Source organism: the organism of the source record quoted next, unplaced genomic scaffold (assembly GCF_019419815.1).
Source record: "Pyrus x bretschneideri cultivar Hongxiangsu unplaced genomic scaffold, Pyrus_bretschneideri_v1 Contig14, whole genome shotgun sequence".
NCBI classification, from domain to species: domain Eukaryota; kingdom Viridiplantae; phylum Streptophyta; class Magnoliopsida; order Rosales; family Rosaceae; genus Pyrus; species Pyrus x bretschneideri.
The window spans coordinates 6,368,588-6,388,022 of record NW_025999435.1 but is presented as its reverse complement, the minus strand read 5'-3'; the positions used below and the strand labels follow the sequence as shown (position 1 = coordinate 6,388,022).

General features: G+C 38.4%; 1 protein-coding gene across 2 annotated transcripts; it reads right to left on the bottom strand.

The window, feature by feature from the left end:
- Positions 1 to 1,242: 1,242 nt before the first annotated feature.
- Positions 1,243 to 13,666, bottom strand: LOC103966471 (DNA-directed RNA polymerase IV subunit 1). 2 transcript variants are annotated; one of them, XM_009379637.2, is made up of 19 exons: positions 13,365 to 13,666; positions 11,648 to 11,774; positions 10,725 to 10,851; positions 10,517 to 10,641; positions 10,215 to 10,286; positions 9,953 to 10,138; positions 8,879 to 9,034; positions 8,668 to 8,763; positions 6,653 to 8,581; positions 6,339 to 6,508; positions 6,167 to 6,233; positions 5,971 to 6,089; positions 5,492 to 5,640; positions 4,506 to 4,765; positions 4,249 to 4,422; positions 4,003 to 4,140; positions 3,089 to 3,351; positions 2,307 to 2,418; positions 1,243 to 2,003 (listed from the first exon to the last, which is right to left on the bottom strand). In XM_009379637.2, the coding sequence occupies exons 2-19, from the start codon at positions 11,732 to 11,734 to the stop codon at positions 1,833 to 1,835; spliced, it is 4,401 nt and encodes a 1,466-aa protein (XP_009377912.2). In that variant the 5' UTR covers positions 11,735 to 11,774; positions 13,365 to 13,666; the 3' UTR covers positions 1,243 to 1,832. The 2 variants fall into 2 exon arrangements, with proteins under 2 accessions (XP_009377912.2, XP_048435908.1); XM_048579951.1 differs by lacking the exon at positions 13,365 to 13,666 and adding an exon at positions 12,714 to 13,254.
- Between the last annotated feature and the right edge of the window lie 5,769 nt (positions 13,667 to 19,435).

Genomic DNA, 19,435 nt, shown 5'->3' with positions numbered 1-19,435 from the left:
AATGCACCTATGTAATTACATGGAAAGCGACCATAAGCAGCCTATAACCTTGTAGGCGGCACGGCTAACCTATAGTTCTACCTTTCTTTCATTTTTGGGTCATGAAGGGCCCCTTATTTATAGGGCGTGTTAGGAAGTGTTTGATGACTGAAAGTATTTTTAGTGAAAGTTTTTTTTGGAATTAATTTTTAGTAGAAATGTAGGTGAATTTTGGAAAAGCACTTGAAGTGCTTCATGCAAAATATACATAACTGGTGAACCCAAAAATACTTGTACTACAAATGAATTCAATCATTTTAAAAACACTTTTAAACGAGCTCTTAGTGGATGGGTTTCATTGTGTTGTTTAATTTCGTAACTGTATATTATACATTCATATACTTTAAAATTTTCCAGCATTCAAAGCTAAAAAAAGAAAATTTTGAATAAGGTCCGCACGTGGATCTGCTTGATGGGGCAAGCTGGATTGCCTTCCAGCTCAAGATGCTCGTGGTAGCTGATTTGGAAATAATTTTCTTAATGAGTTGGAAAGCAAACAATTGAATAGCTACTCGTTTGCTGGCAGATAACATTTTGGTCTAGTGATATTCGGTTTTGTTTTCTTAGAATTTCTACGTTTGAAATTTAATAGACGAGATTTTGATACATGTTTTTCTTTTACATTAACAGAAAATAGTTGAATTTAAACTGAAAGCGCAGTGAATTGAAGAGAAATAGCGTAACAACTGAGATAATTTACCACTCGCAGATTTCAATACATGTTGATGCTTTGTGAATGGTATTATTATTTGTTTGGTTTCATTTGGTTGACAAGTTGACGAGGAACCCATACGGATGACGGATCCCGCAGGTGGCAGTTGGCAAATCTTACACTGCACACAAATCATGCCGCCCACAACATTCGTTCATGTCATGGACTCATGCGCTGAAGCCTTGCTCATCATGTGTCGTCGTCTAATTGTTTGACATTCAACTTGGAACATTTGATGGCTCCATGTGGGAATGACAAAAAACTCCACGGATACGGATAACGGTGGGGATCTACACGAATGAGCCGGATATGATAATAGCACTCTGAACTACAAAACGGATCTGCAGGGCCAGTCCTAAAATTTAGTGACCCTAAGGGTGTCGTTGAAAGGAGGCATTGACATGACATGCATGACATGGCACCTTAACTGAGGCAATTAGGGTTTCAGCTCTTGTACCAAACATGCAAATTTATGCAGCAATGCAAAATTATGCAGTAATTGGAATATGATTTAAGTCTCCAAAAACAAATATTAATAAATACGATTGATTCGGTTGTCCAATTATTACAACAAGAATAAAAGGGGGCCCAATCCAATGCCAGCTTCCCCTTGCTACTTCCACTAGATCTCTTCTGCCTGTTTCTAAATGTAAGGCAAACAAGTTCCAGTAGAAGTAGCAAAAGGAAGCATAGAGCATTGGAGCCACACAGACTAAGCTTAGACACTTCCATTGAAAATAAAAGCAAAAACGAAGGAAAAATGGCCGACTTCGCCAAGCCCTCTTCAAGCTCAAAACATTCTGTTTCCTTACTAGTTACTCTGGGCCGATGATGGCTCATTTCGTACCCAAGAGCCTATGTATGAACAAGGATTACAGCTTTGATAAAGGTATGAGAACTTCAAAACAGTCTCGTTGAAATGAGTCGCTGCCCTTTGTATGGTTAGATGAGCAAAATTCATGAATACTAACTTTATCCACCGGCGCTGGCCAACAAGCTAACTTTGGATGGAAATTATTTCTTCAGTCTACACCTACTGTACATGCTTGGACACCGGGGAATACACATGATAAGAACCAGTTTACTCAGGTCCGCGGCCAAACCATTTTGCCTGGTAGCTCTTGACCCTCTGAGGTGCTACAATCTCAAGAGCACCCATCACGCACTTGTGGTACGAAAAATCTTCAACAGTTCCATCTGTTCGTACCACCATAAAGCATTGTGCCCCCTCATGTTTAGGGTGAGCGCCGATCTATAAAAGATAGGAAAGAAAATCATCATGAAATTGCATTCTTTCAAGTATTTGTTCATTGGCACTTAAGATGCATTGCCTGGAAAATGTCAACGCTCTGCATCTTTACGCTTAAACCAGCAACAGCTAAATGCATTCAGCAAGCAATTTTTGTATTTTCAAGTTGTTAACATCCGTAAGATGGTTGAACACACGAACATACATCTAAATCAAGTCAAAAGCGCAAAGCAGCTATAAAAATACCTTTACCAAGTACCTTGCAACATTTACCAATTTACGAGAGATTCTTTCAAGATAATGTACCTTTATGTCTTGAACTCCAGGTCCAATCTTATCCATTCTATGAGGATGAAAATATAAAGCCGTCATCAATTTTGACTTGTCCTCATCATTTAACGTCTCATTGATTGGATACCTGCATTTACATGAGTTATGTACATGTGAGAAACAATTTTTTATTTCTTTTTTCGTTGGAACTGCTGGATTCAATGTAATTCAGTGTTAATATGAGGATGCTCCTAAACACTGTAAGTTGGAAAAAGACTCTTTGCAAGAGAATATCAGCATTCCCAAATGTCTTCACAATGGGTGCTTAATGTCTCATTACAAATTTCAAACAACACAAGCATTTTCAATATCGAATAATTTTGCAAGAACTCCTTCAATTCAGTTTGAACTTTGTACAAAAAAAGGGTACTAAAAAATTTTTTTTGAAGAATAATCAAATATGATGTACAAAGGTAGCCAAAATGGAACTTCGAGGATATTACGTAACGCTACAATTTACAAGTTTCTTTTTCTGAAGAACATCACTCTAGAAAAGTACAATTTGGTACAAGTGGTGGTGTAACCGTGCAAGCTCTAACAACAGGTGTGGTGTGATATAGAAGACAGATTGAGTATATTTTCTCCGAGTTCTATCTACCAAACAAAGGGATGGATGTCGATAATACTAACTAGAAAGTGCAAAATGACAACCATACAAAAGCTCAAGATGTGATTAACCTTGACGGAAGATAAGTCAAAGTGGTATCATGCAAGGCAAGAGACAAAATGGACAGGAACATCCTAGGGGGTTAACTTACTTGCGCAGTATGTGCCTCCACGTCTGAGACCACTTGAGGATATCATTGAACTTGAGATACTTTTTAATGACTGATTTGGATATACTCTCAAACTTCTCAAGCCCAACGTATTTTGCATTTTGGAGCAGATATGGAGAACCACATTTGTCGAGTGAATTGTTCAAAACTTCAGGCATTTTAACTTCATTCTCCTTAATGCAAATGGAACCAACTTGGCGTCGAAGCATGTCATAAACATCAAGTGGCTTTGACAAGTTGAGCCCCTGATGATAAAAGAAGAGTATGAGAACTGTAAGTGTCCACTGAAGAAAGTGATAAAATGCCAAACATATTTGAAAAAATAAATAAATAAATAAATAAATAAATAAAGATTGAGATGGCAATGTACGAAATAAAGTGCTAACTAGATTGTACGTTGCTTTACTATTTCTAGATATCTACTCATAATTAACTGCTTTAGATATAGAAAATTTAATGCACCAAACTAAATTGCTTTAACCGTTAATTTAACCCATAGTTCAAACTCTGGAGGATTTTGATAAGTTCACAGATTTTATAAGAATTTTAAGTCATCACTAAAATGCGAAGGGACTTGAGAATAAAGCTACGTGTTACTTTAAAAAATCATTAAGGATTCTGATTAGATTTATAGACAATCTCATCGTTCAAAACCAGTATAATTTCAGCAAAGCGAAGCTCAAGGCGTAGGTTGTACTGTGTAGCAAATGCCTTAAATTGGAACCCTATAATCCTCTGCTTTTCTTGAGTCGAGGCGAGGAATACTAAATCTCTTTTTACCAAAAGCTTACTCTTGTATCCCTCAAAACACCTTAGTTGGTAGATTAACTTAATTTTCTGCAACTAATTGTAGCATAAAATTAGCCACCAGAACAGTCTAAAGTTCTAAACTCTACCTTTTGAGAAAATAAAACCTCAAATTGCCTGCCCGTCCCAGAAGGAGGAGGCTTTCCCCATGCCAAGGCTTCCAAACTCCCCGGAAGTTCGTCCACGGCTCCAGCCTTGGCTGCTTTTACAAAGCAAGCCCCGGGAGTCTACATGAAGTTTCAGAATGATTACGTGAATTGTGACTAAAATAACCTTATTTAAAGGCAAAATGCATAGATAAAGTAAATAAACCAAAAACTAAGTATGGCACTTACAGAGAAACATGCTTGCATGAATGGCGATGATACAGATGCGTGTTCTTGTTGTTGGGCAATGCCCTTGGCATTTAAGCCCACAAATTCTCCTGTGCATGTGAGGCAATCTGCTACAAGGATCAAATGTTCGGGGAGTATGTTCTTTCCAATGTCATTGCATGTGCTCTCTAAACTCTGCAATTAAAATTGCATTGAATTAGTTAGCATATGAAACATATCTCATTTTGTGAAGGAATAAAAAAACAGAGGAATCGCACATTGAGGAAATGGTTCCACCCAACATCAATTCCATAGGCAAGGCAATACTCATGAACATTATCGGGATGACTTCGTGACCAATCAATCACATTCATAATCTGGATACAACTATCCAAAAGCATACTCCAAAGTCTTTTCTTGCCGCTCTTTCCTACCATAGAAACCTTCAAGTACAGTTCACCAGACGAACCATCAGCTACTTTTGATCGTTTGGGTTGGTCATTCCACAAAATATCCACCTTTTTCACCTCCAATAACCCTAAGAAACATAAGATGAGTACAATGTAAAGGAGGGCGTGACTATGCAAAATATGTTTAAGAAAATTTAAACTATCCTCATTCAACAAGTCTCAACAATATTCACAAATAACAAAAAAGGACTGGAGTTGCTAAAAGAAAATATTACAAAATTTTTATGCTTTTACCATATTTTTTCCTACCAAATGCTCAATCTAAAACTTTTCTTCAAAAGTAAGCGAAAACAACGTAAAAAATAATCGCATTGAATTATTGATCTTATCATACTTATTGGTAAAGTATTCCGAAATTCTAGTGTGGAGAATAGGAAACAGCATGGCCTGGTCAGAGTCAGAGCCAGAGATAGCATTTCCTATCCCCCACTCCATCTTAAAATTCGTCATCCACCTGCAACCTGTATTCTACTTCAACATGAATCCCATTCCCCATCCCAATTCCCCATCCCTGCACACACGCTAATTTATTATCCCATCCCATTCTCATAGAGCCTAAGTGTTCAACGTAAGCCAAGCTTTTAGCAGTGATGCATGCTGAAAAAGGCCTCAAACCCTAAGGATTTGAGATATTTTTCTTTTTCTGCTTACATAAGTTAGGCAAAGGCATTTCCTGTCATTGCGGACACTACAAATTATGCATTCAGAGAAAAATAAAAATTTCTGCGAGCTATCAAGCCTAAAAATACAAAAATCTAAAGCAGGATGAAAATGATCCTTGGTGCACAACCAACCTTTAACTACTGTTTCAAGCAGGAAAGGTATCACCAAGTCTCGAGCTTTATCCAGCTGTTCAGAAGAACTTTTGTGGTTTTCAGCCATAGCAACAGTGATGCAAAATGTGTCGTTATCTCCCTTGCATGTGTGAGCTTCAGAACAGTCCCTGCCATTTATCAGCCAGGTTGAAAGGGACGGTAAAGACCCATGAGATGGATTCAGTTTTAAACTCTAAGACAGAGACACAGCATTAGTGTTGTTGCAAATAGGTGCCGCTGGTGCAACCCAATAATATCATGCCTAGATTCGGTATCCTAGGAGAAATTGGCGCGGGTCCCTGCCTAAGGTGAAGCAAGATGGAGAAGGCCAGTTGCTCATGGCTAATGGGTTGTGATGGGACAGCATAGTAAAACAGAAGGAATTCAGGCCGAAACTTAACCTACTCCTAGACCCGGTTGTAAAATCAAGTAAAAGATCAACAAAGTTGACAGCTTACTTGCTCGTAATCAGCAAACTGCGAAGAATAGCTTTTAGTTCTGGTCTGGCAGAGTTGCACCTAGCATAAAGGGAATTGACAACGGAATGCATCTTCAGTCTCCTCCTCCTCACAATTTCCTGAATGGAAACAAAGTTATACCAGAGAATGGAGCTTGTATAAACTGAAAAACGCTACACATTACAGCTTGTACTACCTTGCCTATGTGAAAGTGGGTAACCCATGGGCTGAAACGTTTTTTACTCCCGTTTTGGGAGGAGAAGCTGATACCGACAAAATAAAGAAGTTAAAAAATGTAAATACATATAAAAATAAAAACAAAAGGGAAGCAAAAATATATGCAGATAAGAAAATGAGTGGTATCTAACATTATCAGGACCGTAGAAACAATATCGGAAAATTTCAGCCCTTCCAAATAATTCTTAACTTCCAAGGCTGCATACTCGAAACCGTGCCTATGTCTTCCAAGCTTCTCAGATAAATATAAAGACATGGTCTGCTTGGCACTGCTTTTCTTTGAACCACATTCCAAGATATTCTGCACAATTATATCAGCTCAGAAATGCCACGAGTATTTCCAGAACAGTATAGTTGAATCTGTGTTAATTATCGCCAATTTATAAGCATTATTGTCGCATGTAACGAGAAGTAATATATTTGGGACCAGAGAGAGGGAGAGTACCTTCAGATTTAGAAGTGGAGAAGTTTCGAGAAGACTAACTGGCTGATCTAGAGCACTGTATGCAGCTTCAGATATGGCACAGGCAGACAATGAGCCAACAGGTTGACCACCTACACCATCACAAGCAGTAATACTCTCGTCATCTCTGGTACTAGCGCTATCTGGAGAGGATATGTCATAGGAGAACTGAACAACCTTGTTCCCATATGCATTTCTCACCGTTCCATCATAAGCAGTGCACAAATCCCGCATGAAAAACATAAGCTTTCGTGTCAAAGTCCCAGGAAGATCAGCATTTCCACTAAAAGAACTATCTCGACTTGTTACTGAATGAATAAAACATTCTAATGGATTTAAGCCTGTCAAGAATGAGTTTTCAACCACGGCAGAGGGGATGTAGGACTCGACACATTCAGAACTTCCCTCAACCTTCTGATCTGAACTGATTGCCTTTTGATTATTCCACGCAGCACATGAGAGTTGGTTGGGAATTCTGAATGATAATGGAACTAGTGAGTTTTGCAAACCAAGGCACATACTGTGCTGCACTAATTTCTGCATATTACCCTTGCTTCCAGCCTTGAGCATATTCATCAAAGAGTTGTCCGTACCCGCATATTTGTAAGCTAAATTTTGAATATCCCGAAAAAATTGCTTGAAAGCATCATGAACAACCTGACTGAGGGCAGCAGATTTCTGCTTCTCGTGACAGAAGTAGTCGACATCCGAAGTCACGGGACTTTGATTCTCTTCAGCACATCCCATAAGAAGTTCCCGACTACTATCCACCAACAGCTGTCTAAATATACATGCCTGCTCTGCTTCTCGCAACCCACAGAAAATTTCCTCCATCAAGTTATTCCTTGAGCATGAGTCAGAAGCGAGGTATAAGTCCGAGAGAGAGACAGTCAAGCCCCTCATTGACAACCACTCACAAAAAACTTCCTGAGCAGCATGCAGGATGTCAAGTACCGGACCCTGGCAATGTTTAACGAGACTCTGATAAAGATTTCCACTCGTATCTCGCAACCATGAAGAACCTTCAGAAGATAGCAGCTCCCCATTTCTAACGCAAACTCCATCTGGAGCAAAATCATAATCAAAACCCAAAGGTAGAAGCATGCTGAAAACTTGCTTTCCAGTCCAAGCAGGGCCATCAAGTGAAGGAGCTTTAATGATTGCCGGTGATGGCAGTTCATTGCAACAGAACCTTTGCAACTGTTGCATTTGAGAACGATTCAAGAGAACACCATCCTCCAGGATCAGATGGGCAGCCGTTAAGCTATCCTGACTAAGTGAAAGTAGGTTGGTACCGCTCTGCCCATTAATCAATTGTTTATCTAAAGCAACAAGCTCCCTAAGCTCAACTTTGGCATCAACTGATTGAGGAACATACCCATGAAGGCAATCACCATCAAAATCACCACGAAATGGAGAGCAACAGAGTGGGTTTATAGATACAACAGGCGCTGCCGGAAGTATCTTGACAAATAAAGCAATGAGAGAGTGTTGATGTATCGATGGAGGCCTATTTATCAACACAATGTCTCCATCACTCAGAGGCCTGTAAATAGCATCTCCCATCTGCAGTTCGTCTGTCTGGTGTACCAGAACGATGCTACCTTTTCTACGAACATGCATCACTTGTTTGAACATTAGGAGTAGATTGCAGGTGGCACCCAACCTTTCTAAGTTCCATCTGTTCAGATTCTCCGCTATATGCATCCTCTCTGCAATATTTGAGGGTATACCAATTTCACTGAGCTTTATGTTTGGATCACCAACCACCACCGTGCGAAAACAGTGATCAGTTCGCTTCCCAAGAAAAACATCTTTGATCCATCTCAAACCAGATGATTTTGAAGGATCGTCTTTGACATTTTTTAGCTGAGCAGCAATCAAATCATTGCCTGGTTTCTCTGAGTTCAACTGCATTTAAGAAGGATGACCATAAGCAAGAACCGTATTGTCTTATCTACATAAACACGAAATAACACATAAACTGATTAGCTTGCCTTGGAAATTTTCAGGCATTCTAAAACACGAGAACCCAGCTCATTAGCTACACCTTTGAAATCAACAAGTTTCCTATAAGCCGTGGTCCGATGATCCTACAAACATTCGTACAAGCAGGCATAGAAGGAAAGCAAAAACAAAAGCCATGAATTATTTGGTAGTTTACTAACCAAATCAATCAAGAGAAGCATAGTAAAGAAAAAGACTTACAAACATCAACCGCTGCCCATTAGCAAAAGCATGCATAAATTCTGTCACGCGATGACAATTTGGAGTTACAAGGAAAGAATCCATAGAAAGTGAATCTGTTATTGGGACAAACTTCGCAATGAAATTTGGATCAACATCCTTCAACAAATGATGAACCTGAAAGCCAGAAAGAGGGCACCATGTTTATGAGTGATCTGCATAAGAACTCGAAAGTGCGGCACTAATGTTACACCTATCTGCTTAATAAAAAAAAGATGGTAGTTTAGAGAGAGAGAGAGAGAGAGAGAGAGAGAGAGAGAGAGAGAGATCTGATCAAGCATGGTTTGAAAATGAATGGACAGGAAAGGTAAGAAAACTGAAATGCACTATTTTGATTACACACATCCCTTAACTCAAATGCTGTGAATGCTATGTCGATATCAAAATGCAAAGTCGTAGTCTTGAAGCCACAATGTTAAATAACTATTAACAAACAGTGTGGATACTACAAAATCAATCAGAGAAACAGCAATCATTTTTGGTATTTATAATCTGGAGATAGATTGGTATGTCTACTTTCATGGTTCATATGGTAACAATTTGTTGTAACAGTTAGTTAAGACACAAATCTCCCATAAACTTGTTTCTTAACGTGCATTCCATATGCAATAAGGAGAAAATGAATGCTTAACTATTCCAGTGTAAAAGCGGGTACAAACAACCTTCGTTTTTTGTTTTCTTACGAGGAATTCTGGCTTAAGGAGGAGAACATCATATTTAAAAACAAGTTCATAAACTTCATAATTCCGTCTCCTAATGGTATACTTAAATCCTCTAAAATGTACTCCACTCCACAGAAGCAAAAATGAAGGCGTACGTGCATTCATACATACAGTTATGTAGTGTGCATCACTACACGTTTGTGCATAAGCATGCATCTGACTGATTTAGCAGTTCGATGAATTTATGAATAAGAAAATTAGTTAAGAGTTTGAAGAAATTGTCTCATTGATACCACATAAAAAATATGCACATCAATGTTAATTCTAAAAGATTGTGCAATTAAGACATGCACATATAAGAAGGTCAAGTTACCTGCGCATGAGATAGAATTCTTTTGTTTGGTTTAACGCAACTCTCGTCTTGCTGTTCATCTTTGGGAATAAAATCCCAAAAGTCAGAAGGCAATATTCCGCTTGCTTCCACAATAATACAACTTCTTTTAAAGAGTTCTCTCGTAGAAACTCTGAACTTCATTCTTGGGTAGCTTAACGAACTTCCCTATTAATTGAAAAACTCACTAAAGTTACAATGGTGCAGACAGAATGAAATTACGCTCAAAGAGACAAAGAATCACCTTACAATACTTGCAGCCCTTGCGCTCCTTGTGCTCCTGGCGCTTTCTCTTACCACTTAGAGAATCAGCACCCTGATGCATGCATAATAGGAGATAGTAAGTAACTAATTCTTTCGATAACACACACGAGAGTAATAGGTTAATGTGGATAACCGACAATAATCACAACAATTTTCAATACTAAGCAAACATATCGCCTTTTAACCTTTAACCATTAAGGAAAATAAATAGCAACAAAAGTTCAATAGTGCCAAACTGTAAGTCACATCTCAGTGATCAGCTCGAATAGTGTGGTAGCTGACCTTGGGCTTTAGATCCTGCTTAACAGATTTACATCCTACACAAATCTTGTTTAAGATTTGAACAACTTCTGGAAGATAATATGGATGGACTATTGAGCATGGAAACTGGATACGCCCATAATGACCTAGAAATTAAAATGATTGATCAAAACCAATTCCAATACTGAAGATAACCACATCAAGAATTATGTTAAATGTTCATCCACACCTTCACAGTTCTGTAACTTGTTTTCGGCACCACAAGTAGAGCACTGACCAGATGGATTTGGAAGTCCGAACCTAGGATCAGTGACCTCGCTGGCTGAACTGATTGGTGTTTCTTCAGATATCCTTAGCTGTTACAGAATTATTAAGTATTAATAAATTCTCATCTGATATATCAAACGCATCATGCTAAATTTAAACCACGAAACTAATAACCCCTTCACACTTGTACAGTTGTACTGACACACATATTATCGTCACGTGATAAAATGTTCAAACACACTCCAGAAGTAGATTTCATACATTAAAAATGCCTATGACTATAAATAACACTGGACAAACGAATGAAGAAGTGGAAGATATCGTGTAATAAGAATGCCAATACAGCTTAATTAGATGATAAAAGAACATAGTTCAGAAAGACCTAATCATAGTGTCATATATGTAAAGAATAAGGTTCAACTCTGGGGGGAGAGAGAGAGAGAGAGAGAGAGAGAGAGAGAGAGAGAGAGAGAGAAGTGTTTAACCTTAAAACACCTTAAAACCAAATACGAAATGATTAAAGAAACAAAATCAAATACAAGACAGTCTGAGTTGTATAAATTCAAATGCCACACTAATAGCAAACATCATGTTTTATTGTGACGTGCTAGTCAAACAAAAGCTCAAAACAAACGCATATGCACACGCAGGCACACATTCACAGGCATCGATTATTACATTATAATGAAACTGGAAGGCATTAAATAAGAGTATGAACTATGAATACAACTTAATGAGATGCCAAAATAACTTAACTTGGATACCTATGATACATATGCAGATAAAATGGCTCAAGTCTAATATTAAAACTTGCTAACAAAACCAAAAGACCAACTAGACAAAAGAAAATATAAGGAAGTAGACAAGAAAGGGAAAAATACTTACAATATCTTCCCCAGTTGTAACATTTAGACGTATGGCAGTTATGATACCAGATCGAACTGGCTCTTCTTCATACAATTCACTGTCCATGGGATTTGATTAACCCCTGCTACTCAAAAAATCACACAACCTGCAATGATAGCCAGAGCGTTAAAACAATGAAGAGTAGACAACCATAAAAGCTTACTATATAAGAAAATAAGGGCTTCCTGTGGAAATCCATAGTGAACACCCCCAGATATTTGTACACATAGTTTCGGTAATAATGGTTAGTTCACTCACAAGTTTAAGGCCAAAAGGGCAAAAAGTAATATACATCTACATATGCCTTCAACTATGTGCCACACATATACAAAACCAAAAGACAGCCTTTTGGAGAAATTAAAGCTGATGTAATAATTAATGGTGCTGATCCAATATGAAATTATCCTGTAAGAAACCTATTTATGGGAAAACTAAACCAATCCTTGAAACAGGTAACAAGTCATTGTCAATAAATAACTTGATTCGCGTTGCAGACACGTTCTGAAGCATCCATATCAAACACAAAACTGAATGGAATCGCATATAACACACTGAAAATACAAATACAAAAACAAGAACAACAAAAAACAGCTGTGATGAATAGATATTATGTCCATACCAGTATAACAATCACTATGCTTACAAGTTACAAGTTCATGGCTAACGACAGAATTTAGCACCATATCATCAATGCATAGATGCTAATTTATAAAATTTAGCTGGAAACTCTAACTCCTACCGGTACAGAATGTGTGGTGGCACACTCAAACAATGAAATACACGTGGAAATTAGTCGCAAACAGGGGTTGTCAGTTGAATTACCAAATGGACAACAACCACACCCACCATAAAACTGACAAAACACACTTCCTGCTTTAGTGATCAAACCGTAATCAATAAACTACAATTCATCTACAAAAAGACAGTTAAGACATGATTTTTTTTATATGTTTGAAACAATCCATTACAATGGTACCACGGGAATGATCATTGTAACCTGGAAACCTAACAAAACAAAATACTCATCCCAAAATTGACCACATACCATCATTGTTGCTCAATCTCATTAACCTCTAAGCAATAGGAAAACAGAATACCTTGCTTTCACCACCTTATTTGTTCATAAATCAAACAAAATTACATCAGATACACCAGAAACCATGTTTGTCTCGGACACGCTAAAATTCTAGCATTTCAATCAACAAATCTTACAAATAACACAAGATTTCAATCCACATTGTGCAAAGGTCCATTTTTTTTAACCTCCCCAAATGATCAAACCCAACATGCAGACCACCAGACCCAAATTTTCCCATGCACATTGCCAAAACCATCAAATTCCAACAAACCCACAAACCAGGATGCCAAGAAACACAAGAAAATACACTTATCATCCAAAAGAATCAAACTTTCACTGAAAAATCAATGAAAGCACATAAAAAAAATATCTTGAAAAATCAACATGATCATACACAAACTACCATGTAGCAGCACTCCCAGGAAACCAAAAGACCAAAGTTCTAAAAAGATACAAAATTTCAGACAGGTATCTGCAAAAGCATGTGCCTTTTTCCCAGAAACAGAAAGGTTTGCTGTAAAACTCAAAGAAAAAGGTGACCCAACAGAGGAAAATAGCAAACGGGAAAAAAAGCAGGAGAGAGAGAGAGAGAAAGAGAGAGAGAGAGGCTTTTCTTACTGTGATGAGTAAAGCGACGCCGCCGGGTCACTGCAGCCAACCAAAAGACAACGCCGATTTCAAGAAGGGGAGTTGGAAGGAGACCAATGCCGAGAAAGACTTGTTTTCTTTGTTGCTTGGGTTTGTGTCAGAAAAAGAATCCCCCAAGGCTTCTGTGTGAATTTATCACTACTGAGTACTGACCATGCTCTTTTATATCCCACTGTACTCGCTATCTGACAACTTAGACTGACCGGAAATTACCATTCGAGCCTATTTGATTTGGATTTTCGGGATTTTGAATGCTAAACTTGGAATTGGATTTTAATTGAGAGTTTATGATGAAATTTCCGAGTTTTTGTTTAGGGTTTAGGGTTAGGTTTTCTCTAAGTAAAAAAAAAAAAAATTATGATTAGAGTTTAATTTTGGGGTTTAGGGTGTAGGTTTTGTGGAATACAACACTTATGCAGCATTAAGTTTTCAAACAAGTTTTTGACTATCATGTGAAGTTGAGCAGGATTTCAATTTTTGCGACGGTTACATTCTTTGACCAAATTAAGGTTATGGCTTGTGTTTGTCGTGCATAATCAATAGGATCATGATCCTCTCTGGATCTTGAATGTGAGGATCCTAGGGTATCTTGCAGTTCAAACGTTCGCTACAAATCAAACGGTTATAGTTCAATACATTTATTTTATTCATATTTTAACACAAGTTAGATCCCACCAACCCTATAAGCCCTTAGATTTCAGTCGGGGAAACCAAATGGGCAGCAGGGTGGCATCATAGGTGCAGCAAATTCTGACGACTTGGGGGTGCTCAAATAGTGTTGCATGATCTGAATATCTCGCCAAACATCCTTATAGTCCTCCCGGCAAAGAAGCTTGCGTTTGGGGATAGACTTGCAGGGGTAGGGACGTCTGGAGGAAATTTTGGTGCATCGGTGGATGGTATCAAACTAGCCATGGTGAAGGACCCTCCCAAAAGAGTAGAGGTCAATGAGGTTTTGGGTTTTGTAGGGTAGGAAGAAAGGCCACGAGGAGTATCAGTAGGTGAATCGGAGGTGTTTCCGGTGGCTGGTGAACTTATTAACTTCCACTTCTAAGGCGTTCAAAATTTGGAACCTATCTATATATATGTCATGCTTTAGGCATGCAACAATTTAATTCATGCTACTTATGAGACAAAAGTGGATGTATCAACTATGGTTCACAACGTTCTTAAAACTGTCATTTCTCCTGTTAACAGCGGAATACTTGTCTCACCATATAGTGATAGTCCCCAAAATTACGGTAAATATATATGAGCACAACTAAAAAATACATCTACTTGAATCCCACTTTTAATGGGTGAAACCCATCTTTGTGTACGCAATTACTTGTTGGTCAGAAATTTTACTTCAACCGAACTAATCAGGATGATGCAAGTGATCAAGATGCATCTCCCAAGTAGAAAATTATTAGTAAATAGAATGCTTAAAACTTGTGGTAAGCCAAGAAAAATTGTGCGCTCAAAACTAATCCCAAATGGCATGAAATAGCCTACAAAATTTGGGAATTGTGCTAATAATGGCAAGCAAATAATTTAATGGCCATCTTATAGATATACATCTAGGTCATTGGTTAAATAATCCACAATTATATATTGAATAAGCTCACAAATATGCTTTTATATGCGTGAAGCAATATGAGGATCCAAGGTTAATTTTGACTGAGATGGTCTGAAGACCAATTACTCATGTCAACAATCCTTGCAAGGACATGCACAATGCACTTTGTTGAGGACTCAAAATATGTTCATACAAATTTGCAATAATCCGACACATTATAATGGATCATGAATAACCATGATGATCATGTCATCATTTGGTCAATGAACTTTGGATTCATGATATGCATCCATTACTTCTATAACTTTGCAATACAACTCTTTAGAGAAAGTAGGAGCTTCTTTGAAAAAATGAATTCAACAAGAATAAAATACATCTTGATGTAAAAAGAAATTCAATTAATGAATCCATAGTAACATAACAAAAAGAAATAACTATAATTGAAATCAACCACATGAAAGTGCTAAAAAATAAATAATAAAGAACCAAGTTATTAGAAGATAACGCAATCGTTAGTTGCTTGCTTAAGCAAAGTGGGAGATAAAAGTCAACCACAAATAGTGGAATAAAAATGAGTTTCCATTTGTAGCAAGAAAAACAAGTTAGAATTCTTGACCATCCATTGAGTTCAAAATTAAAGGAGAATCGTCAATTTGTCTCAACCATATTTTATTTGTCTTTAATAGAAATTTGTCATAAAATTCACCAAATATTTTGGCATGCGATGGAATCGCGCCCAATGCCTAATTGCAATAGCATAAATACTATCACAATTTTTTTGTTTGGTTTGGCTATTCAATTAAACCAAGGAACTACATGTTGGAGAGTTGACTTTTTGTAGTTAGTTTAGTTACCTATTTAAGTCCTTGTAATCAGATTGTATTAGGTTATTTGATGTTTCTTCTTTCCTATTGTAAATCACTCTTGTACATTATATATTTTCCTCCTTGGTGAGAAGAATGATATCAAAAAATTAAGCCCCAAGATAAGCTCTAATTAGCATGGTATCAGAGCAGAGAACCTAGGATTCCTACTCTACCCGTTCCCTCAAGCAAACTCGGCCCTCCCATGGAGAACCTACCACCACTCCACGGTGGAAACAACCCCATCCTAACTGATTCTACTCTTACACTAAACACTACTACCCTAACTGACTCTATCATGAATCCTACCCTACCTATACCGCAAGTTGTTACACAGATTGTCCATCATGATTCGTCTATTGCTTCGATTGGCATCAAACTCAATGGTGTCAATTATGGAGTTTGGTCTTAGATTATTGAGATGTTTGTTGCTAGAAAAGACAAGTTGGGCTACTTGTTTGGGAGTAATCCCCAACCACCCATCGACGATCCAATCTTCACCAAATGGCTTATGGAGAACGTTATTGTGAAGGGTTGGCTCATCAACTCTATGGAACCCAATTTGCTTGGGTACTTTCTTCGACTACTGACAACAAAGGAAGTGTAGGACGCGGTTGCTCACACGTATTATGACACCTCTGATATATCTCAAGTCTATGATCTTACCTGCAAGGCCTCTCGCATAAGGCAAGATGGACAATTGGTGGAGACATACTATAGTGATCTTCAATCTTTGTGGCAGGAGATTGATTATCGTCGACCTAATCCGATGAAGTACGGTACTGATATTGAAATTTTTAATAAAATTGTTCAAACGGATCGTGTGTACACTTTGCTTGCAGGATTGGATAAGATGTTTGATAAAATTCATATTGATATTCTACAAACTGAGCCCCTTCCTTCTGTCGAACAAACTTTTGCCTATGTTTGCTAGGAAGGAATGCGACAAGCTGTGACGAATACCGGAGGATAACTGCTAAGTGGGGCAGCCATGGTCGCTCGCCCTGCCACACGAGCCGTAGCTTCGACCTCGTCCCCGCGCCCCCGATAAGTCACATGCACCGAGCCTAAGATTACAACCATATGCTACTGTCCCAAGCCCAGCACAGGGCTCTCTCTTTGCTGCTTGGCCAGCCTCACGGCCCACCACGGGTCCCCATCCTCCTCGTTCTAAACCACCAGTCCCAGCTAGTGGTTGTACTTACTGCGGCAGTAAAAAGCATGGCTATGATAATTGCTTCCAATTACATGGCTATCCTGACTAGTGGGAATCATTGAAGCTTCAGAAACAACAGGAATGACACGAGCAAGCCAATCTCGCCACCTCCATGTCCTATTTATCTTTGATATCTGCAGATGATCTTCCTCCGATTTCAAGTTTTTCCGACATGTCTTCGGAGTCCTTAGGTAACTGTGGTTATATTTTTAATATGAATAGTGCTACTCCATCCGAATGGATTATTGACTCTGGTGCCATAGACTATATGACTTATGATCCCATTGATTTAGCTTGTGATAACTGTACCACTCCGAAGTAATATTACCAATGTTAATGAAGTCACCTTACCGGTAACTGCCACTGGCATCATGCGCCTCGCGCCCACTCTATCTTTGCCTCATACATTACTTGTACCTTCACTAAAACATAAATTGATGTCTCCTAGCCAAGCTACTAAACAATTGAACTGTTATGTGCTAATGTATCCAAAGTTTTGTCTTATATAGGATATTCTCAAGAATGAGATAATTGGTCGTGGTACTAAGAGGGGGATCCTTATTTTGTGGATGATGTCAGTACAGGACGGGTCATTCTCGCACAATGAGCTGTTAATCACAAAAGGCGTCATATATGGTTATGGTATCACCATTTGGGTTATCTATCTTTCAGTTATTTGCAGCATATGTTTCCGAATTTATTTGTTGGTTGTTCAGTTTCAGACTTTAAATGTGACACTTGCATACTCGCCAAGAGTCACCTGTGTTTCTTATCCGCTGAATTCTAATAAAAGTGTTATTCCTTTTGGTCTTGTTCATTCAGATGTTTAGGGAACATCTCCAATTACTACTTCATCTGGTATTCAATGGTTTGTAACGTTCATAGATGATTGCACACGGCTGACATGGTTATATTTTCTTAAGCATAAAAGTGATGTTTTTTCGGCTTTTAAGACCTTCCACACCATGGTTCAGACATAGTTTTCTACTAAAATACTGATTTTGTGTTCTGATAATGGTTGTGAATATGTTAATAATGATTTTTCCCATTATTTAACTAATCACGGAATTCTTCATGAAACTACATGTCCTCAGACTCCTCAACAGAACGGGGTGGCTGAGCGCAAAAATCGTCATTTCTTAGAAACGGCTCGCTCACTCTTGATTAGGGCGTCTGTTCCCCGTTCTTCTTGGGATGTTGCTCTTCAGACTGCCACTTATCTTATCAACCGTCTGCCATCCAAAGTCCTGGATTTTCTTACTCCCCTACAAGTCCTTGCTACCTTCGTGCACCTACTGTCAGTTTTGGTACTCCCATCTCGAGTTTTTGGATGTGTTGCATTTGTTCATCTTCATAACAATCAACGGATTGAACTGTGTGCTCTCCATTGTATTTTTATGGGGTACGAACTCCATCAAAAAGGGTACCGTTGTTACTACCCTCCTTCTCGTCGAATGTATGTTACTATGGATATCACTTTTTCTGAGTCTGAGATGTATTACCCTTCGGATTCTTCCAATCCTTCTCATCAGGTAAAGACACAACATAATGAGAAGGATTGGACCATAAATGATAGTATTGATCTTCTGCTGCCACTAGCCGAGCCTATAGCGGCTGCGCTGCCAACTCAACCAACAGCAGCAGTAGTGCTGCCCATAGAAACAACTGCAGGCATGGCAATCCTCACCCACGGCAACGGTGCTGCCACTTGTCAACTTTGAGATTTTTACTAATACCACTCCCCCTTCATCTCCAAATATACTACCACCAAATGACCATACTCCTGAGAATATTCCTAAGGTAAGCTCTACCATCCCTGTTGATGATACCGTTGTTTCGAATTATCAATTACCTTTCAGGTACAACTGGGGAAAACCACCCAATCGATATCCACCAGACACAACAAAAGGCTCTAAATACCCTATTGCCAACTATGTGTCATCACAGAAGTTATCAGAACCCAGCAAAGCTTTTGTACAACAAATATCCAATGATAGCATACCAAGTTCATTGAATGAGGCACTATCTGACGATCGATGGACCAAGGCAATAGAGGAAGAAATGGCTGCACTCCAGAAAAATCAAATGTGGGATTTAGTTCCACTTCCTCGATGAAAGAAGAGAGTTGGGTGTCGATGGGTTTACATCATCAAGTACAAAGCTGATGGGTTGGTTGAACGATACAAAGCACAATTGGTGGCTAAGGGATACACTCAGACGTATGGTGTTGATTTTACAGAGACATTTACCCCTGGTAGCAAAGATTAATACGGTAAAAGTATTGCTTTCATTGGCGGCCAACTTAGATTGGCCATTACAGCAATTTGATGTCAAAAATGCTTTCTTACATGGTAATCTTAAAGAAGAAGTGTATATGGATATTCCACCTGGTTATGCATTGGTT

What these genes read in the sequence shown, in the direction of transcription:
- LOC103966471 (XM_009379637.2), bottom strand. Translation starts at nt 11,734, where the DNA reads ATGGACAGTGAATTGTATGAAGAAGAGCCAGTTCGATCTGGTATCATA. An exon ending in TCATGCAAGCATGTTTCTCT is followed by an intron (nt 4,141 to 4,248) that starts GTAAGTGCCATA and finishes AACTTCATGTAG; the next exon opens with ACTCCCGGGGCTTGCTTTGT. An exon ending in AGGTTTTATTTTCTCAAAAG is followed by an intron (nt 3,352 to 4,002) that starts GTAGAGTTTAGA and finishes TTTTATCATCAG; the next exon opens with GGGCTCAACTTGTCAAAGCC.